Source organism: Dermacentor variabilis, chromosome 4 (genome assembly GCF_050947875.1).
Source record: "Dermacentor variabilis isolate Ectoservices chromosome 4, ASM5094787v1, whole genome shotgun sequence".
NCBI classification, from domain to species: Eukaryota; Metazoa; Arthropoda; class Arachnida; order Ixodida; family Ixodidae; genus Dermacentor; species Dermacentor variabilis.
The window spans coordinates 63,166,363-63,193,328 of NC_134571.1; the positions used below are offsets into that span (position 1 = coordinate 63,166,363).

General features: G+C 44.6%; 2 protein-coding genes across 2 annotated transcripts in view; one reads left to right on the forward strand and one right to left on the reverse strand.

Annotated features, from left to right (window-relative positions):
• Window positions 1-399, reverse strand: part of LOC142579280 (uncharacterized) — a 38,495-nt gene extending 38,096 nt beyond the window's left edge. The window contains exon 1 of the mRNA XM_075689322.1: window positions 287-399. The gene's annotated coding sequence lies outside the window, so the exon portion shown is untranslated. The remainder of the gene's footprint in view (window positions 1-286) is intronic.
• A 574-nt stretch (window positions 400-973) lies between these two features.
• On the forward strand, window positions 974-26,731 carry Stt3A (catalytic subunit 3A of the oligosaccharyltransferase complex). The gene is made up of 14 exons (XM_075689323.1): window positions 974-1,245; window positions 2,030-2,157; window positions 3,842-4,024; window positions 6,404-6,549; window positions 7,458-7,655; window positions 9,631-9,741; window positions 9,849-9,929; window positions 11,019-11,175; window positions 13,023-13,258; window positions 16,766-16,927; window positions 17,645-17,833; window positions 22,232-22,451; window positions 24,147-24,335; window positions 26,261-26,731. The coding sequence occupies exons 2-14, from the start codon at window positions 2,043-2,045 to the stop codon at window positions 26,404-26,406; spliced, it is 2,133 nt and encodes a 710-aa protein (XP_075545438.1). The 5' UTR covers window positions 974-1,245; window positions 2,030-2,042; the 3' UTR covers window positions 26,407-26,731.
• The last annotated feature ends 235 nt before the right edge of the window (window positions 26,732-26,966 follow it).

Genomic DNA, 26,966 nt, shown 5'->3' on the forward strand with positions numbered 1-26,966 from the left:
TACTCCTCTTCTTACGTTCTCTGACGAAGGCCCCGTAATCCCATCTTTCCTTTAGGAGACAAACTCTCAACGTTCTCATTCGACAACCACGGAGCAAGTTTAAAGTCAAAGAGAACAAAATTCACGTTCCCACCGTTCGCGCGGGACTGCGATGCCAAGGCGTCATGTTCGTCTTCCTCGTGAGGGTACCGCAATCTCAGTCGGCCGGCACCGTTGACAAGGCCGCAACACTTTCTCCCTGTGGCGAGTGCGGCGTAAAACTGGTGACAGCCGCCGAGTAACTCACCTTTGAAAATGTCCCGCACTGTGTAGACGGTGCGTTGGGCACGTGTGCGTAGGCGGGACGGCGATATGCTCCGCAGAATCGATATACGGATGCGCAAGCTTTTTTTCAATTTTTGCTATCTTTCTTCTAAGCCCACCGAGAACGTGATGTAGCCGCCGCTGCACTCTGTTTGGGTAATTACGTGCGATTCACTCGAGCGCTCAACCATTTCAGTTTACGCGGTTGCTACGGGCAACGAAAGCAGACAGCGCTCGACACGTTCGCAGAAGGGGGGAGAAGAGGAGAAAGTCTGGTTTTTGTGTGCGTGTCGTGCCACACCAGGGCCTAGGCGTCATTTTCGTCGTTATGCGGCCATGCTCGCCGATGTGTTCTTTGATGCTGCCCTTGAAAAACTTCGTTACGTCGAACATAACCGTTTACACCTTCGAAGGACCCGCTTCAGTGATCATTGCGTTACGAAATTAAACTGCCGTCCAAAAGTGACCGTGGGCGGCCTTTTACGGCGTGCAGCGTATTCTTATGAATGACCAAGGTTGATTTATTAAATATTGTCTGCGTATTGTGCTTTACAAGCGCGAAACGTAAGTGAACAATGCACAAAAAGCACAGTCGCATAGACAAAAGGCTGCATCTATCTTGTGGGCTTGCAGCCGATTTGTAGCCGTCGCCGGCCGTTCCCCTGTCCCAATGTTTGCCACGTGTAGCTGCGTGTGTAGCGTTGTTGGCGTTGTCGGCAAGTTTCACCGGCTTTGAAGTGGGCGATAGCGTTAGCGCGGTGCGCCCGGCTTATTATGGTGAAACCTTCCATCGCACCGCCGTTGTTTTAGATGAGGCGAAGATCGCACGACCATCACCAGGTGTATACGGCGACCACAGAGAAAAGGAAAAGACAAAAACGCATCTCTTGACTGACCGTCAAGAGAAACTGCTTGACACGGTCGCCACTTGCTTAGGCCTAGGTAAGCTGATCTTACGAGCTCTTACTTTGTAAATACGAATCGGCAGGTGATCTGCATGCGTGAGCGCATAGTTTTCACGTATAGGCTGCCTTAACAGCGCTTGCTTGGGCTCTTGTCGTTGGTGTTGCCGCGTTGGTGTGAGGAAACAGGTGAGGAAACGATGCCGGTTGGGCGTTTGTTTTTGCTTTTGGTTGCCGGCCTCTAGAAAGGTTTGAACCTGTTTGACACATGCGCGTTGCCCTTGAGACTCAAACTGCTCAGATTGTATCTGCTGCACCTAGAAATTAAACTGCTCTTAATTGCCGGGCGCATTTTGGGCGTTATATTTACACACGATCGTGGTGGTCGTGGTACGAGTTTCTTGGCTGACGTGAGGAAAAGGCCACTGTCTGCCAACTTGTTTCTCGACGTGTATCATTTTAACCCTTTCTTGGCCGAACTTTTCGTACCGCATACAGTGTCGAAAAACAGGAGTGAACACGGTGCTCGATGCGAGAATGTAGTGATGTGTGCCGAGACACGCTGGAGGCGTGTTCAATCGCGCATGCTGCCAACGTGCTCGGTTTGATGTTCGTTGCGTCTCATTGTTCTATATAAGGTTCTGGGAAAGCTTTGAAATGGGTGTAGCAGCCGCGAACAGAGAACTCAGTGCAAGCCTCACCACGTTGCACGATTGATACCCGCTCCGGAGATAAGACAGCGCTAGATGCAGTGCGCGCGTGTGAACGTGGCGCTTCCGGAAGCCGGTTGGCAAGTGTTTCTATCCGCTCCCTTGGCATCGCAGGCTCGGGCTCAACATGTCATCTGCAAGCCCCGTCCAGTACAAGAGAGCGTCATGGTGGTCGCGAATGAATCCGGAGAAGCAGGAGACGCTGCTCAAGATGTCCATACTCTCTATGGCAGCAGTGCTGTGTGAGTAATGTGTTAGCATTTGGTGCACTGAGCTGGTTTTAATGTTAAAGACAGACCACTGTTCTCATAATGAAGTGTAATTTACAGATTAGAAGCCGTTCAGTAAGATGCTACCGAAATTTAAAGCATATTACAACACTATAGTATTCAACTCTCAAGCTCCACGTAATATTATTACAAGTATGCGGCCATTAAAGGAGATATTGGAAATGGGTAGTAGTTGGCCTAAAGTTCTGATATGTAAGGGGGACAATGCACACAGGTTAACCAACTTAACACGAGAAAGTAAAAATTGGCCATGGTGTCGTGATGACCAATATTACAGTGAAGTTTCATTTGCATTATCCCCATGTTGTTCCCGTACCAGCTTTCTTCCTGTTAAAATTGACCTTTGTCGCAGCTACATGCTGTACACTGTGACCTGCTAGGGTGAACGGGAGCTATTATTAGTGCATGTTCAAATGCATTAGGGAGGTCAAATTGCCAGCTTTATCTGTCCAATCCTTTCTGTACAGTCATTGTGCTCACCTCAATACACTTCTTTCAAGGTTTTTAATGATTACTGTAAATGGTGTTTCTTGGAACGCAGTTCCATGAATATGTTAGGCTCAACATTCATTGACAAGGTGCTGAGCTATTGTGAGGAGGCTGTCTGTATTGAATGTGGACAATAGCTTGTATTGTTTTCCTCATTTTCCTTTCACTGCTGTTTAGAAAATAGCATCCTTCAACAATGCTCTTATCTCACCGAGTTGCAAGAGAGACAATGAAAAGCCAGGTGGCCTCAGGAAATCATGTTAACAATGAAAATGAGCTGGCTTCCACTTCTGATAAAGTCTTAAGTGGAATACGAAAGTCATGTAAGAACTAGGGCTGCTGGCTAAAATGAATGCCACAGTTTTGTGGGTCAAGATCCCACATACTTGAACCTATTTCTTGATATACAAATGCATCAAAGCCAGTTTTGCTTTAGCATTTTTTATTCGATGTGTGTTCAAAACTGCAGAGATTGATCTTGTTTCAAGGAGATTCGCTGAGAAAATAAATTGGCAAATGGGAATGTGCATTGAAGCTCAGACTAGGATTTCTCGCAACTAAATGTACTGAACAAGAAAGAAAGAGGTATAGTGTAAGAATTGTCCATGCTGATGTCGAATGTCCACAAATACAAAAGTTCAGATTGTCTTTTTACATTAAAAATTCTTAAAATTCAAATTTGCTTGAAGTTTTTAACAGTACCGAATTAATTAAACTGTCCCAGTAGCACATGTTTTGACTGAAGTATAAATCATCAAAAGTGTGATGCTGCATTTGTTCCACACAGAACGAGCATTATAGTGTACTTAGTTTGCAAGCTGCCAAACGTGCATGGTAATATCATGCCAGAATGAAAACGAGATGAGTAGAAATAAAGAACTCGCCTCTTTCACCTGATTGCTTCCGAGTGGTCCATACGATGGGAGTGTAGCAGGATTCTAAAGCTCGCTGACCCCAGAACTACGCCTGTGGGAAATAATTGTTCCAGTTTCATGCACAGCGACAAACGTAGAAAGGGAAATTCGCTTTCTAGTTAACTTTCATGTGTGGAAGTGACTCCCCATTGCAAAGAAGGCATTGCAGTATGGTATCAGGTTCTTGAAAACAAGGTGGCTCACTAACTGTGTTATGTTTATTTTTCTTTCAGCATTCGTCTGCCGGCTCTTCTCTGTACTACGCTTTGAAAGTGTAATTCATGAATTTGATCCATACTTCAACTACCGCACTACCCGCTACCTCGCTGAGGAAGGCTTCTACAGCTTCCACAACTGGTTTGATGACCGGGCCTGGTATCCTCTTGGAAGGATCATTGGTGGCACAATCTATCCCGGTAATTTGTGATTGCTAAATATTTTTTTTCTGATAGCCCTTTGCATGTAGCTGTGGTATGTAATCAGCCTTGGCAATTAAGAATTGCAATATTTATAGAAGAAAAAGCTGAGATCTCTGTTCCCTAGTGAGTTCAGATTTCATTTTATGGCTCTATCCACGGAATTTTGCCAGTAATGCGACTCTACTTCCAGCATGTGGTGGTTAGAGGCATTTTTTTTTAAAAGCCAAGTAGGTCATACAATTCACTTGGTCACTGCACTTATGCACTGTCATAGCACTGCTGAACACATCTTCAAAAGAACCCGCATATAAACCCTTTCACTACTGATAACGAGTATAGTTCTCACCGAAATTTGTACCAATATAGCTGATTGTTCGTGTTGTCAACATGAAGAAAATACCTCGCAGTGTGAATTGATGGCAACTATATATCTGGCAGCTTGCTTCTAGTTGCATTTGTCGATGTTAGATTGCAGCGGTGTCAAAATTAATCATTTTTGGAAGCATCAACCGGTCAGCAGTCGAGATAAGCAAGAGACATTTTGAATATCTGTGAAAAAAAAAGCAGGCAAGAGGTTGTTGATACGACCAGGCCCATTACAGGCATAGGTAGCGGTACAAGATAGAGAAGGTTTGAGGAAGAGAAAAAAGATTAAAGAGACGTATACAAAACTGCTAGAATCAGAAGCATTTATATCATACCTGAGTAGCTCAAGCAGGCTAGGTGCTATTTATCACTGCCCCATTTCAAAGGGGGTGCCAATAAATCACCATCATCATCATCAGTGGCATTGTGTATACTCCTTCCCTTAATCATTTGCTGCCTTAATCATTTGCTGCCTGAAAACAAATCAGCCTGCACACCACATTACTGGCAGATTTTGCACAATATTAATTTCCTGTGATATAGAAAGAGTGAACACTAGGGCCCAATGCTTATGAAGTGGCAGAACTTAAGGGCTAAAACCGAAAGGTTCAGCAGCTCATTGCATAAATCCATGTGATTAAAAAAATAGTGTAACAGAGAAGAGTAACCTGTGCCTCAGTAGCATCGCCACTGGCACGAGCTCGTCGTTGCTGTCCTTCGCCGAACGCTTGTGACTGCTGCCCATTCGCCTGTGTCCGCTGCTAATAAATCTCTTGGCAAGTACTGGAAGTTGCTGGGTTTCAACCACCCTGGAACTTCGGATTCATCATGCCTGACGATGCACGCACTCTTCCAACTCCTCCAACGGTGCCGCCCAGCCTGGTTTGTGCCAGTGCCTTGCATCAGGGAGATTCCCCTATCTTCTCTGACACAGATGACAAAGACGTTGAAGATTGGATCTCCTCTTACAAGCGAGTGAGTGCCCATAACTAGTGGGACAATGCTAGCAAGTTGAGAAATGTAGCATTCTATCTCTCGGACGTTGCGAAACTATGATTTCTAAACTATGAAGCTGACCTAACTGCGTGGGTGGTCTTCAAGACCAGCTTTACCCATGTTTTTGATCGGCCAGCAGTACAAAAGCTTTGTGCAGAACAATGTTCCAAGAGATTGGAGAATTTCACAAACTCTATTGAGGACATTATTGACCTTTGCAAACATATAATAAAGGATATTGAGGATGACGCATTCCAAATGTTATTATCGAAGAGTCCTCACACTTTCATTGAAATGATCAAATTGTGTCAATGTTACAACGAGTTGCGCAGGCAACAGCTTCGCACTTGACGTCCCCCTATGCCCACCGATTCTTTGTCAAGTCTTGGAGTCTGCGACAACCATGCTACTCTGTTCCTAAAAATTAAGAACTTTGTTCGCGCAGAGGTTGCTCGCCAGCTATATTTGATGTCTTCTCTCCCAGGATCACCACCCGCTTTGCCACCTCCGATCCACGATTTCATCCGTGAGCAAGTTTCTCAAGCCGTTCCTCCGTTCCTTGAACAGACGCCAGTCACTGCACCTCTCACATACACAGAAGCAGTTGCCCGATTTCGTCCACACATGCTCTTGCCGCCCCCTTTGTATCGACTGCCGACCTTTTTGCCACCACCTATGCCGCTACTAGACCGACAGCATTTTCCTCTTATGTCACTACCAGACTAACAGCATTTTCCAACTCCTCAGCCATGACTCGGGCCTTACCCCTATCAGTGGTGCACCTTCGATGACTAAGAGATTTATTAGCAGCGGACGCAGGCGAATGGACAGCAGTCACAAGTGCTTGCAATCATGAGTTCGTGCCAGTGGCAATTCTGCTGAGGCACAGGCTACTCTTCTTCGTTACAGTCGCATCAATGAGGCAGGTTTCGTTACTGATCTTATAATTATCTCTTGTTATTTTTGTTTGAGGTGCCCTATGCATGCTTCACATTGTCTCTCTTACATTTACAGGTTTGATGGTGACATCAGCAGCCCTGTACCATGCGTTGCAGTTTCTGCACATTACAGTGGATATTCGCAATGTGTGTGTCTTCTTGGCTCCATTCTTCTCAAGTCTGACCACCCTCGTAACCTTCCTGCTTACAAAGGAACTCAAGGTGAGTTGGGTGATCGCCACTGCAGCCATGCTGAAAGACTCCATGTGGAAAACTGGCCAATCATTCCTTGTGTTTTCTTTATGATTCTTATGAAAATTATATTAGCTATACAGAATTCATATTGACTCTGTCAGATTGGTGCATTAACTGAACCTGAAATGCCTTGGCGTCGGCAATGTGGGCTTAGCAACTTTTGTGGCTGTCCTCAGATGTGCACATTACCAGGTGCTTGCGTTGATAAATTTATCTGGTTACGTTGAAATCCCTGTGACTTCAAGGCTGGGAAGGCTAAAGAAATCAAATCGGATTTCTCCCTCAGAGCAGCGAAGAGACATTTGCCACTGGCAACATCATCTGCATTCTTTTATTCGTGTGAATACTCCTTATTATTGTGATAAGTGTTTGTAGTGCATATAATCATACGCTGTAGAGAACAACTGCTTGATCATTAATAGATTGCTTGAGCCTGGAAATGTGTAGCAGTAATGGGGATAGAGAAGAAGACAGCACACAAGCTACAGTATGTGAAAATGGAGAAACCAACAGTACTCGTTTGGCCATCATCCACAGCACCATAAAAGGCTGTTTAGAGTGTTTAGGCAAGTATGTTGAAAACATGCAAGTCCAGCGTGTGTTTCAGATATTTCCAGACATGTTTCAGATAGTGCAAGCCAAAGTCATGCTGACAGTACATGAAATGCTAAAAATGAAAATGAAAGAACAAGTTCTAGTTTGCTTTTACTTGTTCATGCTTCATTAGTCCATCATATTGCAACCATTCTCATTATTTCAGCCCAAATCTAGTGTGCTGCAGTTTGGTGCCCTAAGATTGGCAAATAATTTTCTCCAATTGAAAGCACTTTTGTGCAGCATTTCACTTTCAATCACTGATCACTGTCTTTGCGCAGGACACTGCTGCTGGCCTGATGGCCGCTGCTATGATATCCATCGTCCCTGGCTACATCTCTCGATCAGTAGCTGGGTCTTACGACAATGAAGGCATCGCCATCTTCTGCATGCTCCTGACTTACTACATGTGGATCAAGGCTGTCAAGACAGGAGCCATATTCTGGGCTGCCCTCTGTGGCCTTGCCTACTTTTACATGGTGAGCTAACAAGTGTCAACCACATATATCACATATACGAATGGCCAGTCAGAGCGTGCAACTGCTCTTAAAAGGCGCCTCACCGGGCCACATAACAAATTTTGGTTATGCACTGGAAGTTATGTGCCCTCAAAGGAGTGTTCTACCACAATGATATTTCAGGTGGTTCATAAATAGCAGAAATAAAAATATGTGAAGTGCTGAGAACCCATGACTTCAGGAGGCAAGCTTCACCACCAACATAGACTCTCTCCACTTTCCCCCATCAATCCTCAACAACTGAAATTCCTTCCGTATGTTCTCCCAAACTGAAGCCAAAGAATCATGATGCGGGCCCCGCCTTCCTTTTTTTTTCTTTTTTTTCTTTTTTCTTTCTTTCTTTCTCTCTGTCATGTTTTTTCAGAGTGACGCGCTTCCGGTGGCGGTGTCGCACGCAAGCTGTTGCATTTGTTTCGTTTCGCACAGCTCCCTATTTTGCGCACTCTGCAGAACACCTGAGTAGCAGTATAAGTCAGTGCCACAGTCACAAGGACTGAGGCAGACGTAAGTGGATCAAAGAGCACACCCAAGCATTGGAACCCAGTAGAAAATCGCAGATAGTTTTGCCCGTGTGACTGCACGACGTGGGAACAAACACACGAAACTGAAGTATGTACCTCTCGCTGCGACACAAAGTATAACAAAGACTCCCAGACATTCGGTATGTAGGTTTTCTTATTTCTGTAAACTTTCAATTGTCTATTGAAGAAACAGATCAAACAAATAACTGATGTGGCCTTAAATAATTCTCGAAGTCGTATGTCACTGCGGGTAACGTCGCAGCACTGCAATTTATGTAGGTTCACTTTTGCGATTGACATCGGCTCTCCGGCTGGGAGTGCGGCAGCCACGAGGAGAAGGGTGCACGGTGTTTGGTTTGAAATTTTAGCCCTTTTCACAGTGCATAACGGTGTAAAACTTCCAGACACGATCTTCAGCGTGCATTGTATGCACTGCGCTTGTCAGCTCAAAATGGCCAGACCTGGTGAGGAGCCCTTAAAAGGGGTCCTAAAATTATTTTGACGGTTCAGTGCAAATGCATTGGGTCCATAGGGTAGGTCTTTGTGATTATAAGAACCCAAATATAAGTGGTCTGCATAAACCATGTAATTTATTATTATGTTCTAAACATCTGCATAGCTACAGATTGCAACGCAGGCACTCCTTGTGTTTTCAGTTACCCCTGCCCATTCTAGGTTGAATGTGTGAAGGATGTCACTCCAGAGAATGATCCGATTTGCTTCCTATGTAACATCATTCGGAATACATGAAGCGTGCTCCTGTAGTGCATCCCGGTAAAACCAATACTGATAAAAAATAAGTAAACAAGCAGACATTGTCAAAATTCATGACATCACGGCTAGTTGGTGCAGGAACTTCAATGCGGTGTTGCCACAAGTGTTTTGTTTTGTGATCTTTATGGCTAACCAATCCTCCTCTCACAGTCAATGTCTCGTTTGGTGTTAGAAGCGTCATTTACTAATGCTCCTCAAGCTGTTTTTCTATTTAGTGTCCCTTTAAGCTGAATACTAGTGCAACTAAGTGACAGCATACAACAAATCCTGGATTGTACAATCAATAGAGCCTTTTCGTAATTCTGAAGTTCTCTTCTCTGCACTGCACTTTTGCCCAACTAATGGCAGAACCAGCGATCATTCAAATAAACATGAAGTGCTAGCTGCACATGCTCAGGATTGTTTTTTGCACATGGTTTCATAACGAGAGCCATGTCTACATTTGTCAAGCCACAGTACGAGCCAACTGGGTTTGTACACATCGTTTGCAAAACATTTCTATGCCTCCATTAGTTTGGCAAACTGCCTCGCAATAAAGCTGCCTTTGGAATCATGAAAAGGGTTTTATAGTGGCTGCCAGAGATAAGGAGGGATTGCTTCCTGGATGTGCATGTGTTAATGGAATCAATTCATTTCCGCAGGTGTCATCGTGGGGAGGCTACGTGTTCCTCATCAACTTGATTCCACTCCATGTTTTAGCACTGATGTTCACGGGGCGCTTCTCGCACCGGATTTACACAGCCTACAGCACAGTAAGGTTTTCCACATTGCTTGTTGCACTCTTTAGTTTCTGTGTAAATTAGATACTAAGTCCAATTTTTTGTTAAATCTTTTTCTTTTCCTCTCTTTTCTATGCTAGCTCTACGTGTTGGGCACACTGCTGTCAATGCAAATCTCATTCGTCGGTTTCCAGCCCGTGCAGTCCTCGGAGCACATGGCAGTAAGTACGACATGCCCTTGCTTATTTGGTGACCTAATAGGTTGCAATGGATCAAAAGTGAATGATTTCATCAAAGAATAACGGATACTGCAGTGTAATTATGCGCAGTAAATGCTGATACTAAAACAGCTGATGTTCAAAAACTTCCAAGAGCTTTTTAACACATTCGTGCAGCCATCCTTACATGGAAAAGTTTACAATTCATACTGCAAAGCATTGTAACTATTCACAGTAAGAATACAATAGATACTACATAAAAAGCTCTAGCCAGCTGTTATGCAAGGTGCAAAGGCAGAAACTGAAGCGAATTGTCATTGCCAGTGCTATTGTAGCATTGATTTTGTAAGCTCACTTAGTGCGTGAATTACTATAAAATCACAAATCTTGAGAAATTCTGCACAGTGCAGGGTGCTTGTGGAACACTTGTGAATACAAAAGTGATTCGTGATCCACATTAGCTCATGCATGCATTGAACAGAGCTGACCATTGCGATCAACGACTTGGGCTTAATGCAAGAACATTCTCTTCTTTTTCTGTTGCACCGTTTCATCAATACTAGGTACGAAAAGGTACCAGAGCATATTCTCCATTCTGAAGGGCATCACTGTCGATGACTACAAACATCAGCCACATCGTTATCCACATCTTCGACCTTGGGTCGTGGGTTCATTTCTTGGCCACAGCTTCCTATTATGTGGTGACAAAATGCAAAATGCTTGTGTATTTGTATTTTCTGTGAAAGAATGCCAGGTGGCTAAATTTAATCTGGAGTCCTACACAGCGGCATCTTTTCTTACTGGGCAGCCTAGGGGCATGAGATGCAATCAATTATTGATAACCATCATATAAGTCAGAGATGCGATGTGACATTTTGCTGTTTTTGCACTAGAACTTTTTCTTGCGCTGCTATGTACGTCTGTTGACAAAGTCCACTTGTTGAACTGTCCAGCAGTTGTATGATTGTAATGGAACATGGTAAACAGATCTTGTTTTGCCAACTCTTTGCACACACGAATATTGGTTTGTGTGCTTGGCTAGGAGGAGGTCTTACTCAGACCTTGCATGCGACTGCCTTTTCTCTTCTGCAGGCCTTGGGTGTGTTTGGCCTGTGCCAACTGCACGCCTTTGTGGACTATGTGCGTTCTAAGCTGCCCAAGGAGCACTTCGAGCTTCTCTTCCGCACCGTTGTTGTGGCCACAGCCACAGTGACATTGGCTGTGGGTGGCGTGCTCACCATCCTCGGCAGTATCCTTGCCTCTTGTTTTTACCGAGTCCTCTGTTCTCTTAGTAAGACCGACTGAACTGCACTGTGCGTTTCACAGTGCCTTCATGTCACAGTGCCTTCAGCATGCTTGGTGCCATTGCGTGAGGTGCCAGAGAGTAGGATGTTGTTAGCCGCAGGTGGACCTAGCCTTGCAAGGCTTGCCTGCAATTGCTCCACCCAAGTGTCACCTCTCGGGAGAGCTTAAAGAATGTAAACACTGTAGGTACGTCGTTCAGTGCACCATCATTCTAAAGCGCAGCAAGCGTCGGGTGCACACACAATGAGGCAGAACAGGAGGAACAGCCCACAGTTTTTGAGCCATCCATCACACGATGCCACACTGGCCTTCCCACTTCTCCAACGTAAAACTCTGGAATGAGTCTAGCAAATGTTACTAATCACAGGCTAAGTCAAGGAGGAGTCAAGGAGTCAGTCAGTCGAGGAGTTCAGGAGAAGTCAGGACACCTGCTTCCTGACTCTCCAGCATCCTCATATAAACACGATGTCATCCACACTAGTGTGAGGAGTGCCTCAACAGTGAAGTGCCCCAGCAAAAGAATTGTGCTCTGTAGCAAATCCAGAACACTCCCAACAAATAGTGTTCAATGCCACATTGAGTCTTACAGGTTCCATATAACAGCGAGTGGTACTGACACTTTTGTTTGATGCTTGGCATTTTTGGTTATCGAGTTTTCTGGGGGCTCTTGCTGTGTGCCACAAGTGCCCCCATTGCTCAGTTTCATAATATGTCTGGTGTTTTTAGCATTGCATGGCATAGAGCACAGTGGGATAACAATGCAACGACAGTGCGGCATATCAAGCACAGCAACACATTGAACAATACTATTCGCAGCTTGCCTCAAGGACCCAGAAAAAATTGCAAATCAAGTAAATGTCATAGTAAAATCTGACTGTGTGTTTTGCAGAACCACCACAGGGCACACAGCTTTTCACAGTTCCCAATTTCTTTACAGTTTTCTTTTATGAGCTTATTGGAAGAGACATGACCAACAATGCATATCATTCTTGAAGCCCACAGAATCCTGTGGTTTTTCAGCATCGATTGCACCTTGACTGTCTCATTAGAAAAACCTTTTAATTAATTTTGAACCCTTAGCTTCAAGCAACATTATTTGAAAGAGTTCATGGTTGGCAAATGTATCTGTGCACTTGCCCATAATAAGTACTTGTGAGCTGACACATGACTGCAGGAAGATGCAGGGAGCATTATAATTACTGAAAGCCGTTAAAGCAATCGTAAATTCTGAAGTGTACTTTTGTCTATTAGACAACTGCAACTCTCATTATTATCATGAGCATTTATTTTTATTAATTATATTCCTTGTTTTCCTCGACATTAACACAATGTCAGTTACACATTACTGAAATGGAATGCACTGTGCAGTTATCATGATGTTTGTTGTGGAAGAAAAGTTCACCATTAAAGACGTACTACCTCCTCACCCCCCCTCGCGCCCAATGTGTAACACTATTATATATACTGAAATATTGAGCTTATTTAAGAGTGTCTGTTTTTCAAACGTTTTATTTTTCATTTGCTGGTTAAGTTGTCTTCTCTCATGATACACAAGGCAGTATACAGCAGAGAAGCTACAATGAGAGAGAGGTGAGAGTGAATAGAAAGACAGGAAACTCCACCGTGATGGAAAATCTAGTTTGCTGCTCTGTATTGTGGCAAGGGAACAGAAACTATAAGGTTAAGAATAAGATGGGGGAGAAAGGAGAATTTAATATTGAGAAAAGAGTTTTTGCAAATGACCGTACCATCACAATCGGAGTGTTATTGCTTAGCTGAAGTATGCTTCAGAGATTTCCCCATGGACTGGACGTTTCTACTCGCTGCTCGATCCGTCGTACGCCAAGAACAACATCCCAATCATTGCCTCCGTCTCTGAGCACCAGCCAACATCTTGGTCCTCCTTCTACTTCGACCTGCAACTGCTCGTCTTCATGTTTCCAGTCGGCCTGTACTTCTGCTTCAGCAAGCTGACCGACGCAAACATCTTCATCATCCTCTATGGCATCACAAGCATATACTTTGCCGTGAGTAGCACCCCTAATCACTGCCCTTGTTTGCATGTGACTGGGCATTGTGTTTTTTGTTTAGAGTGAATAAGCACCAATGAAAAAGCATGCCAAGTCAGTTTCCGAAAATTCTGTTTTGCTTTCTTTAAGGGGGCCATGACACCAAATCTTCAAGCTTGAATTATGCTTTTCATGTTATGCAGTGTGCATCCCACAGCAAGCTAGCAAAATTTAGCACATTCACTGTGGTGGAAAACTTGTTTGTAAATTTTTTAATATTGCAGCTTAACTGTACAGCAGTCTGGCAGCACTGATGGGTGACGAAATGAAGTGAATTCTGTGCAGTAAATGTGTGCATTATACACGTGATTTAATTTTTTACATGTTTACCTCAGTGGTCACTGGTTCGTGCTCTTTTTCTCGTGTGAGTGAAATAATTACAAACGCAATGCAACAATAATGCCCTTGCTGCACTGTTGGTTGCCATTACAAATAGAGTAAGGAGAGTTTGGCATAGCATGGTTTCAGAATGTTTCGGAGCAGAAAACACAGTGGCAGCCCCGGCACTTTTTGACGTCATACAAGCCATGCCAGAATGGCAGTTACTGTCAGTGGGAGGTGCTAAGAGGCAGCAAATTCAAATTGAAATTTCAGGTTAAAATTCACACTTGAGCACCCAGTCTTCTTTTACTTTTAAAGCGAAGCTTTCTTTGCCTCTTCCTTCGACTTTCCGCTGCTGCTGTGGTCTTGCTGCCACTAATGCCAGCCACGTAGGGACGTGGATGAGGCATGGCCATGTCACAAAAAACATAAAAGGCATGTGCTGTCAGTGTTATGTTTAATGAAATTTGTTTATGAGCTGTAATTCTCAAAATTCAGAGAAATAAATTTGTAAAGAATGTAAGACAAAGTATGCATCACATGGAGGGCCTGCGCAGTTGTGGTTCAGGATAATTATTCGCCAAGCGACACCTGCAGCATCGACACCGTATGTTCTATGACACGGTGCCCTTGACACTATCACGTTAGTACATGACAGGAGTGTGGCACAATGGAAAGATGACCGGAGAAGCTCGTGTCAACATTTGCATCGTGTCGCATGTGCGCAATGCCTTCTGGACACCGTAACTAGGTGTGACCACCCACAAATGCAGTGCAGGAACTGCGGCACTTGTCTTCACGCTCACCCACAACAGCAATGACAGTAGAGGGAGGAGGTTGGGAGAATGTTAGTGAGGGAATAGAGAGAGAGAGAGGAGGCAGTTTTGTGAGCTACAATGCTACAACCCAGAATGGCGCCAAAGCGTGCGCTTAGTGCCTAGGAGACGAAGGCTCATATAAAGCGTCAAGCAGAGCAAGAACAACAAACACAAACGGAGCAGGCAAGGTAACATTTCACATCACGTCATGACTGTCATATGGCATCAATATATCACTTCCAAATAACAAATGAACGCAAACAGCAGACAAAGCTTCGCTTGCATCGATTCCCACAGTGTGCGGGACCTGCATATTTGTTTATTTTATTTTCTTCTCCTTCTTTTATATATATATATATATATATATATTAACCCCTCATACAATGATAAACAGACTAGTTGGATGACCATGTCATGGCCCCCTTAAGGAAGGTCATTGTAATGAAAGGTGTGTTGGTGTGATTGAAATATTCCTTAGCACTCAAGTGGCATGGCATCGTTGATGAACACTGATTCAGATACTATGTGGGTGCAGCTAATAATAAACTAGTTGTGAAGATTAATGGCAGTCACTAGACCTTGTGAGAACTGCTGAATACCTGTTTTGCATGTCTAGTACATCAGCTTGCATGCATGCTTCACATTTTGTACACTTCTAATGTCACGAAGAGAAGTGTCCAGCGCAGTAGTTAATTGCCAGTGCCAGTCACACTTTGTGTCCAAATAGTTTGGTCAACTGGATTGTCATTTGTTCACGCATCACAAAATTAGTGTACAGTAGTGTACAGTGTAGGTAGTCTGGATGCGGTTAAAGCAATTTTATGCTTCTTCAAAAGGCTTTGAACAAGAAATGTCACAGTGACTGGATATATGACGCCAGTTAATGAAACAGAAAAATGCTAAGCAAGAAACTTCTAGAAGTTTTGTGTCTGAAAAGGTTTTCTCCAAGAAAAGTGATATTTTCACTCAAGGTAGATACCACAACAAGTTAAGCTCCATTGTCAAAATATGAAAACCAGATATGCTGAAGCCTGCTTTTTAACCCTTTGAGGGTCGAATTATTTTGAAGAAAACTTTCCCAGGTGGTCAGATTACTTTATTGCGGACCTTGAATGTACAAGATGTATAAAGTCGGGAATAAATAGTAAAAAAAAAACTAGGAACAGTATTTTGGTGTCGGCATCACTCAGAACTGCAAAATGTTCAATAGTATTTCAGAGTGTGGTACTCCTTGAAACACGAGTCTCCGCACAGCCGCAGAGAGCGAGAATACCTCATGAGCAGCGGTGATAAACGAGCTAAGAGCAGTGCCAATCAAGATAGAAATCAACTTCCGCCGCCCCTGCGATAGCGTGCCGACAAAGATAAAAATCACGTTTCGCGCGCCTCCATCGCGGCGGAACCGAAACCACGAAAGCGCTTTGCCGCTGAGAGCGAGAATACCTCGCGAGCAGCAGTTAAGCTAAGAGCAGCGCCAATGAAGATAGAAATCAACTTCCACCACATCTACAAGAGAGTGCCGACAAAGAGAAAAATGACGTTTCGCTCGCCTCCGTTGCGATCACGCGGCGAAACCGAAACCGCAAAAGGGGTGTTGCCGCAGTCTGCGCGATGCGCTGAAGCTAGAAGTCAGTTCTGTTTATCTCCCCAAGAAGGTAGCACAAATTTCAAACGCTTCTTGTAAGCCCTAAGAGGTGGCAGCACCTCCCAGTGAGCGTGCATGGTCATTATGGCACGAAATTTCAAACAGAGGGTAGAAACCGTACCCGTACGGCTAAGACCTTGCGGGACAGAAAACCGCCGCCATACATGTACGGCGAAAACCGTCAAAGGGTTAACAACACTCCATTTCAGAACCCTTCTTGAAAGCGAAGTTACGGTCTGTTTGATTCACCTGCAATTTTTTCACAAGTTTACTGCACAGTTCCAAGCTTGTGCAGCACCAATTCAGAAGTGCAGCTGCAGCGCAACACTATGGCTTAAAATTGTTGATGCACAAAATGAAACCAACGGAAAAAAAGAAGGCTCAGTGATCAATATATTTTATTGTATTGAGCTATCATTGCCGTTGCTGCAGAATACAAATTGGGCTTAGCCAGTATGATCTCTGAGAAAGAAACAACAGTGCGTGAAGAGGGGCAGAAGTGAACTTGAAAATCATGTACCGAGTAGCAATTAAGTGTTGAGTTGCCAGTCAGTATTTTAGGTAGTCTTTTCCCATTTACACTAGCTTTATGCACTGTTGCTTCCTTCTTTAGTTGTGCCTGATTAAGGGCTGTATGTAAGACTGAAAATTTTTGTGCTTCTATGGCTGTTGATCATGCAGGGCGTGATGGTGCGTCTGATGCTGGTGCTGGCACCTGTCATGTGCATACTGGCAGGCATCGGAGTCTCTGCCATGCTCACCACCTACTCCAAGCAGGTGGACGTCGCTCCACCTGACAAGAAAGGCAAGCGCCATGAGGGAAACTACTTTATGCGCACTGAGGTGAGCACTTGACATGGCTCTAACTTTAAACATCATAATAAATAAGACTATAAATAAGATTTTCGTGTGTATAATCTGCCTGCATGTATAACTGTTGCGAGCATAGAGCATGGTGGCATTGTCAGTTAATGCCAGTGTAGCAGTTCAAAACGGTTATTTCATTTCAGACATTCACATGCAAGACTAAATGTTCTTTTTCTTCTTCACATCACATCACATTTTCTTTCTTTATGGAAGTTATGCAAAATATTTGTGCTAAAGCAGCAAATCTTTGTAAGTTATGTATGTAGTTGTATATGTACTATGTCTACATTATATGTGTGTATATAAGTATGTGTACGTGCATGTACGAATGTGTATAGTTGTGTGCGTATAAACTACATATGTAGTTGTATGCAGCTTGTATACCCAGCATGAGGACTCAATGCTAAGGTGTTGTGCTGCTGAACATCAGGTTGTGGGTTTAATTCCCAGCTTTGACAGCCTTATTTCGATTGGGGCAGCACGCAAGAATGCTTGTGTTCTTAGGCTCATGTGCACATTAAACAACCCCAGGTGGTTTGAATTAATCTGGAGCATTCCCATTATACAGCGTCTCACATAGACTAATTTTGATCTTCACTATGCTTGTATCATTTACATACGTAGTGGGTTGCACTGTAGTCTCGATGCATGTGCTCTGTGTGACATTGGCTAGTGCCGTGCAACATGTCGCAGGTGGCACAGGGCTTTGTGGCCATGATGTGCATCTTCCTGACATCATACACAATGCACTGTACATGGGTGACCTCGGAAGCCTACTCGTCACCCTCCATCGTGCTGTCGGCGAGAGCGCACGACGGCTCGCGCATCATCTTCGACGACTTTCGTGAGGCCTACTACTGGCTGCGGCACAACACCCCAGAGGTATGCACCATGCAACTGTAGCCACATTCTGCAGCAGTGACTTTCAGGGATACTTAAATGTTGTGCAACATCAGTCGCAAATGTCTTGCTGTAGCATACCTGCCAAATCTGCAGAATTTCCCATAATGTTTACAAATTAGTGCTCATTTTATAGTTTTACAAATTTTGCTTCAAGTGCTCACATTACTGGTCCGCTCGTCGATTTCTGAACCTATTTTTCTGTTGATGGTGAAAACATGTAACACAGGTACTTGCTTCGAGCAAGCTTATACAGACGGGATCCTCAGGCGGGTGCAATCTGCAACATCGAAGTCGGTGAAAAAAGTCAGTATAATTTAAAGACAATGTGTTGCTCGTCAGTATTTGCCCTGCAAAGTATATTGCTGCTTGCGTGCTGGTTTATAAAGGTAAATCATCTCTAATAAAGCATGTATGTACAGTAGAACCTTTCTAATACGTTTCGGAAAGAAAGCACCAGGAAAAATGCACTTAATGAGAAAAAATACAATCCAAATTCATTAAAAAATTAGGCAGACTCAACTGTACTTGACATCTACGTAATGCAAAACATTGCATGAATTGTTGCAATTAGAGACACTGGCACATGCCGACCTGTTCGGGCCTGAGCCACCCAAGGCACCTGTTTTCCTTGTTTTCCTTTTTGCGGCTTCTGCAAACTTGCATTAGCACTCGTCGAATTGAGCCTGGGTCAGCAGCTTCTTCTGTCGGAGGCATCTTGACAGGAAGTTGTGACATGGCGAGAATCGTTGCAGTGTGAGACACCAATACATAAAACTACTGGTGGTGGCCAAGGTGCGCATTGTTGTTTTAAGACAGCAATGGGGAAGCCAAAACTAAATCGAGCTACCGGGCAATGGCAAAATACGATGCCACAATGCCACCAGAGTGAAACATGATGCTCACGGCGCGCCGCCTGCAGCAAGAATTAGAGACGCGTTTAAGTTATTATTAAAAGCATGCAGTACACTTCCTGTGCCACGCATGCTGTGAAACATACAGGGGAGATGCTTATCGCAATGTAATAGCGTTCGTGGCTGTGAATGCCAGCGTGTGACAACCCGCGAGGAGATTTGCTGCTAACGGAACAGGAAACAGAGTGCAGAGTGCATGGCGGCATTAAAGAGTGTTAGCTTGTACGATACTCCGGTTAACGCAGGCGGACTGGGCGTTTTACCAGAGGGGCGTAGGCATAAGTGTGAGCAGCTGGAGTGGTGCAACCTTGTGGTGCAGAGCTCACCCAGACAAACACAGACATGGCCTCCGAAATTTGAGTGCACCGGCTGGCTCCGGCTGTCCCATTCATCGTGCTCCCCAGCAAAAAAAGTGTAATGCGGCGCACGTGCCCGGCTAACCCGCAAGGGTGCTGTTAGCCAAGGCGTACGGCGCCAGCAGACGCCCCGGTAGAAGGCAGACTGCGCCAGATCTCGGCGTGCTCATTGGGGGCTCTTCTTTCGCTTTTTGTGGAGCATTTTCACCATCAAGGGGAAGGAGCAATGCCCAGATTCTTCACATACACACACATGTGCACGTGCACACACATGGGAGCTTTACGTATGCGCCTGTAGCTCCAGCCCGGAGCCGTCACAGTGCCAACTACACTTGGGCTAGGTGTAGGGCCACTGCTTTACCCTCCTCCCTGCCTCATGCTTCTAAGAGTGTGTCCACTCTTTGCACCTCCGCAGCACAACGGAAAGAATTTGGAAGGGAAATATAGGGAGCTTGGCAGGCAAGTGGTGAATCATTGTGCACTATGCAAGCATAGCTCTCGCTTTCACCTTCACTTCGCCAGACCGGCGCCGCAGGCTCCAGCGATGTATTACCCTTCTCACAAAGGTGAGGAAGGTCAGGTGTCGCCAGACGCAGTGGCATCAGCAATATCATGAGAAGCAAGCATATCCATGCCTGTTGCCATTTCACCGGTTCAGTTAGCATCACTTTTCAGCGTGCACTCACTCTTCTTTCTTTGTAATGTGCACATGCTGGTTAAACTGAGTATTTGTGCTGTTGCCTTGTTTGGATGCTGCGCTGCCGTTCAGCGCAACTGAGAAGAAATGTTGGATGTCACAGCCTGAAGTGTCAATAGCTATCGCAATAGAAGATAGTGGTTGTATGGGCCAAAAACAATATGATTATGAGGCACGCCGTAGCGGGGGACTTCGAAATAGTTTGGCCACCTAAGGTTCTCTAACGTGCACCTCAATCTAAGTACACAGGCGATTGGGTCATGCCATGTCTTGCTTCACACCCTATCCACACGAAAACAAGCACCGACACCAACATGCGAAACTGCTTTGAAACTGGCCGCTTTGGTGAGCCAGCATTGGAACTAGCTCACAAAATGATAATCATAACTACATATCTCGCAAATTTCAAAGTATTGTGCGTTTCCAGCATATGACAATATTTTGCCAAGACATTCCACTTCTACATACCCACATCAGTGTAGCGGGAGTAAGTCTGCGTAAAAAAAAATTTAATCTTTTGAGAATAAATAGGCACGGGCATGCACTTTGCCCCCCCGTACACCTTGAGCCATCATTTCTAAATCAGTAAAGTATTATATAGCAGCACAAGAGCATTCTTTTCTTGCCTAATCCATGCTGCAGCAGCAATATCAGAGCTCTCGAAAGCCACCCCGACACTTCCATAGCCCTTTGTCGCAAGCGCTCTGCGACGTGGAGAAGGAGCCGGCCACGCCCACCTCAGAAATTACACTCTCTTCGTGCGATTGGGACGGCCGGAGAAAAACCTGCCGGCGCATCCAAATCTCAGAGGCCATGACACAGAGCTAATATTGCAGTGACCAAGTGTATTCTTTTTCGCTGCTGCTCTGAATTTTCAGAGGTCACGATTCACCGCTGTCGAAAATTTACTTCAGCAGTGAAGTAGAATATACTCGGTTGATGCAACGCTAACTCTGTGTTTGTGTGGTTCAGCTGTGCTCTATGAGGTGACAGGCATTTGTCAAGCCGCTGGCGTTTACCAAAACAACAGACAAGTTAAAACTCTCTATTCTCGGGTGACACGGGCCAGAGAGTTCTGCAGGGAAGCTGCCATTACAGGCGCCAACTGCTCTCGAATGTTCATGTTGCGCACCTTTTCTTGTTCACATGGGATCTAGCAGCCAGAAATTGTATTATACGATCGCAGTTTGGCAATATACTGAACAATCGTTTTCTTGGAACTTTTTAATTGGTAAAATAAGAAGCGTAACTGTACTGAATAATTTTTTGCTTTCTCGATCGTGAACATTAGCGCCGGAAAATCATACGAAATGGGATTGTATCCATGAGGTTCTATTGTATTCCTGAAAAGGAGTATTTTCAGACAAGCTTCTAAAAAAATTTTTGCTATTCCCATTGCCTTCCCTCCCCCTTCAGTGGCGTGCTTGAGGGATTTTACAAATTTTAATGTTCACAGGCTGGCAGGCATGACAGTGGTAAAAGTCGTGAAGCAGTACCTCCCATTTCATGCTGTGCTCAGTTTGAGTGCTGAATTGTGAGTTCGGCATAGAAAACAGCACTACATTGTGCAAGTTGGGGCATGTCACTCAACTCATATGAAACGTGCAGCACCTTTTAAGATGGTGTAGAAACATTAAGAAAGCTGTAGTGTGTACTGTAGTAAAATCGAGGAAAGGAATTTTGGCCATCTGTCACTGTTTTACTTTCTTCTGTGAAAGATGATTTCACTCCACCAAACAACTGCCCTGAGAGTTCTAAGAGTTATCTTTTTAGCCTAGTTTAGTGTCTGTTTTTAAAGACTGTCTGAAAATAATTTTAGACACAAATACAGCGTTTGTTACTTACTGTCGTAGCTGTGGCATTGTGCTACTAAGCCTGAGGGTGCGGGATCGAACTCGGCCACGGAAGCCATGTTTCAATGGGTGTGAAACGCAGAAACGCCCGGGTACCATGGATTGGGTGCACGTTAAAGGACCCCAGATGGCCATATTAACCCAGAGTCCCTCCACTACAGCATGCCTCATAATCAGTTCGTGGTTTTGGCACATAAAGCCCCAGAATTGAAAATGAAATTAATTTAACAGCGTTTGTTTTCCCATATTACATGTAAGTGAATGACTACAATCACTGCAACAGGTTCTGGTTTCTTTGGTACACTCTTCTGGTTTCTTCATCAGTTGACAGATGCCATTGTTTCACAGGTATAAAGGCCTCCTTAACGCTACTAGAGCTTTCAACTTTTTTTTTTCTTACCTTGGTAACACCACTGTACCCTAAATCATGAAAACAAAAGTAAAGAGAGGCACTTGGTGTTGACTTATTGGGGAACATACAAATAGGTCTGTTCACCGAAGTGTTTTATACCAGTGTATAACGTTCGCTGACCCCCAGCTTATTTATGCACCATTGGCAGGATGCCAAGGTGATGTCGTGGTGGGACTACGGCTACCAGATCACCGCCATGGCGAACCGTACCATCCTGGTGGACAACAACACGTGGAACAACACGCACATCTCTCGCGTTGGCCAGGCCATGGCCTCTCCCGAGGACCGTGCCTACGAGATCATGCGTGAGCTCGATGTCAACTATGTGCTCGTCATCTTTGGCGGCCTCTCGGGCTACTCGTCAGACGGTCAGTAGCTGCTCCCCTCTTGTTGTCCTGCTTTTTATATCATTGCCATTGTATCTTGGCTTTGACGAGCACATGTGTTAAAGCTGTTTGGCACTTTCTCGCAAATTTTTCTTCAAGTGCTTGCTCTATACCCTTCAGCTGCTGTATGCACAATTATGCACACCAATTAGTGCATCAAATGCAAACCCACCGATGACAATAATATTTAAAATGTGTCACATACATCTTGAAACACTTTTGGTTGACCTGCGCTGCAAGTTTAAACAATTAGTATAAGCTCTTTTTTAGTTAAACAAGTTGCAAGGTAAATGGCTGGGTGTATGCTCTCGGCGTCGGTACGTCGTCATCTAACAGGCTCGCTTCTTTCATCGTTTTCCACAATTTACATCGGGCATTACTTTTAGGTAGCTGTATAACCCATCACAGGGATTGCGCAGCTCAGCCAAGGTCACAGGTTCAATCCCGTTCATGGCGGCCAGCCCTATTTTGATGGAGGCGCAGTGCAGGAGCGCATATGCACTGTGCATTGTGTGCACATTAAAGAACCCCAGGTGGTCAGAGTTAGTTCGGAGCCATCCACTACAGCATGCCTTATAACCCACTATGCTGTTTTGGGATGTTAAACGTACACTTTGTTTAAGTAGCTAGATAGGTGCTTTCTAAGTACTATGTTAGACATGAAATAGTTGTTCACTTATCTGACAATCCCATAAGAATTTTGTCATGGTGTCCACATCATGTAAACTTGACAAAACTCATTCTAGAATTGATAATTCTTCTGTTCTGCAGCTGTAAACTTTTCACAATTCTGAAGATGCAAGAAGTGTGATGAAATTAAGTTTTCAATGGACATAATTAATTGTGCTTGAATAAACTATTGGTAACATAAGCACCGCAGCACCGCATCTTCATGTGAGATGGGCGGGCGAGTTTTGCAGTGAAGCTGCCGCGGCAGATGGCTACTGTTCTTGAGCATGCACACCTTGCGCATTTTCTTGTTTATATGGGATGTAGCGGCTGGAAAACATATCATACGATTACACTTTGGTGATGTGCTGACCATTGGTGCCAAAAGATTATGTGTGAACCGTTAAAAAATAAGCATAGCTCTGTTAAGTCATTTTTGTGTTCTTGATCATGAATGTTGCCTACGGGAAATCACCCATAACAGGATCGTATCAAAGAGGTTCTACTGTAGATTCCCTGAATTTTCAGCTGCCCCGTTACAATCTGCATAGTTGGGCGAACTGTCCGATTGGCTATCCAGGTTGTGTCATCGATAGGTGTTGCTTGTAATAGTTGGAATATTGGTCAATCTTTTTCTATAAAGTAAGAAAAGTAACAGAAAGACAATACACAACGACAATTCAACATTACATTTAAGCACTTCCAACACACAACAGGTGTCGTCTGCTTCGCATTACGTAGATGTCATCAGCAGTTGAGTCTGCCTAATTTTTTTAGTTACTTCAGATCGTACGTTTGCCCTGTTTGTATGTGTTGCGTTTTTTTTTTTCCCTATACGTATGAACGAGGTATGAACTACTGGTCAAGCGAGTACGGTTGAGGTTTTTACTGTATTCGAAAACAACTTTTCTCCTGTTTGATTCGCTATTCAGCATTTCCGAATGTTGTTAGCACCCCTATGCTCGAAAGCCTGAAGGCAGAGTGTGTCATTACTCCTGCTTTCTGCAGACATCAACAAGTTCCTGTGGATGGTGCGCATTGGGGGGAGCACAGACCGAGGCCAGCACATCAAAGAGCAGGACTACTACACACCGTCGGGAGAGTTCAGCGTGGACCGTGAGGGCTCCCCTGTGCTGCTCAACTGCCTCATGTACAAAATGTGCTACTACCGCTTTGGCTCCGTCTACACTGAAGCTGGTAAATGTCACAGTAGTACATTCTGCAGCTCAGCTTGGCAACGTTTCAGAAGTTCCCACAAATCTTCCTTGTTCCCAATGCGATCCTTCTTTTATTGCCAAACGTTAACCCTTTATGGACAAGTGTTACCTATTAGGCAACGCTCCTCTTGTTCCAGTATGTTGCCTATTATGCAACACACCAGGAATTTTTAATTCTATTTTTGTCATGTTTCCGTTTTGAGTATGGAGTTTCTGGCTACCGTACTTACTCGAATCTAGGCCGGCCGTGATTCTAAGCCGACCCCCGAGTGTCCGAAGCCAGAAAAAATTTAAAAACTTACCTCGAATTAAGGTCGAACAAGAAAAGTGAGGACACGTAGACAAAATGATAACAGCAATTATTTAATAGGAACATGCCTAGCTCACTCTACGTTGTCACCACCGTTAGCCTCGTCGCTACAGCCCAGACCACACGTACGCTTGCGGACTCGCACAAGCTCACGTCCGCGCACCTATGCATGCGCAGACAGTGCGACATCGCACGCGTCGAAACTCGGCGCAATCTCGGTGAACAGCTTCTCTCTATTATTATGCACTTATCTTCCTTATCGCTGTCATCTTCTTGTTGCGGCACATGCAAAAGCATCTCCCGTTGCCCCTTCCAACGATAGACGTTTTTCTCATAGATGCTGAAGTCCTACGCCTCTGTCGCTTGCACAATTTTTCGTTTGAAAGCTGCACTATAGTGTGCCATTACGATAACACCACACAGCACATTGATACCATAGAACCAGCTATAATATGACACAGGTCAAAGCGATGACATCGCTCGTGTATGTACTTCAGTTGACTACTTGCCCGGCTAGTAGTGGCTGTGATACTGACTTTTCTAGATGGCACTAGCTATGGACCATATTTATCATTTTCAGTTACAAACAGGCGCGTTTCTTTAAATCCTCGAATCTAAGCCGACCCTAGAGTTTTGTACAGTCGCCGACCGTTTATTCGGACTTCACGGGGACTGCGGAAATGTCCAAATAAACAGGTGTCCGAAAAAGTAGGTTAAGAAAAAAAGAAATCCTTTATTTCCATGCACTTATTCGGGCTCGGCAGTAGGGTTGAAGAAATCGTGAATGCGCCATTGCACGCTGTTCCGCTGCGCGCAATCAGATAAGCCTGAATCTCGGAGAGGGTCGTATGGTCACTATAGGCGGCTGAAAGCACAGTCACTGCTTGTGCACGCTCCACATGCGACGGCAGCATAGCACATGGTGCGTCATCTTCCGACTCTGAGTCATCGTCTGGCGGTGCAGCAGAAAGTTGACGAATGATCTCGCCGTCATCGAGTTCTGCACATGTCAGTACAGCAGCGTGAACACCTGTGAAACTGTCAAATGAGACGGTGTCTGGAACCACCGCACAGGTCTTGGCAGAACACTTTCGGCATCAGTAGGGTGCACATCGGAAGGCGGCAAATCCTAGGCGGCAGTTTTTACTATTTGGAAAATGTGTGTCATTATTCCTTTAACTAGCACCAGTCAGACACTGTTAACTTTCTTGACAGGTGTTATACGCTTATGAAAGGAGAAAAGTAGTACAGACTCATGATGAAACTAACAGTGCGGTAAAGTGTAGGATGGAAGGCAAGCAAAGCTTATGTTGCGAGGCTGCAAGGAAGCATCATTTTGTTCTAAAAGTCATCTTTGTTGAGGTTATGGTGGGCTAGTTGGCTGACCATTATTGTAAAAGCAGCACATTTCTGGAATACATAGACAAACGTCAAAGCAGAGCTGTCTGTTCGTGTATCCAGAAGTGTGCCGCCTCTATTTTCTTTTGTGTTTGTTTCACCTTAGTCGTTGCCACTAATCTGTCTGCAAGGATTTTGTTCTACTGCTGCAGAGGAAACCAAGAGCTTCCGTTGACCAATTTTATTCACATTTCCAGGCAAACCACCAGGCTATGACAGGGTGCGCAACGCTGAAATTGGCAACAAGGACTTTGAGCTTGACGTTCTAGAAGAAGCATACACGACAGAGCACTGGCTGGTGCGCATCTACAAGGTCAAGGACCTTCCAAACCGGGGCATCTGAGGACCAGAGCAATCGTCACTTGCTGCTGTATCCTGTGACATACAATCCGTGCAGCAGCGGGCCACACTGCAGCATCGAGATTGTTTTCCATTCTTTTGCTGGACACAACAGTGTCATGGAACACGCGCAAATCATCCTCACATTTCTGCGAGAAGCCCTGTGACATCCTTGGCTCTCCCCCCTCCCTTTTTGTTTACCCTGTGAAAGTCCTTGTGGGTTTTTCTCTCTCTCTCTCTTTTTTTTTCTGGGCCATGTGTTGAATGAGAGAATGGATGCTGAATGCGAATAAAAGCTTTCTACAAAATAATTCTCTATTTGAACTTTATGCAGAGCTTTGTGGAAGTATTGGAAGCATGTATCTGTAGTGGCCGTAAGGTTTCTAAATTCTCCTACAAGAGAAGATTTTGCCTCCAGCCTCATTAGGTATGGAAACTAGCTCAATTCATCAAAATGCAAGCTCCGTTGGAACAAGTTTCCCTCCCCGCTTTCTGCAAAGCTTAATCGGCAAGGAGCTGAATTCACGTCATTTGCAGCGTTCAACTACTACACTATCTGGATGT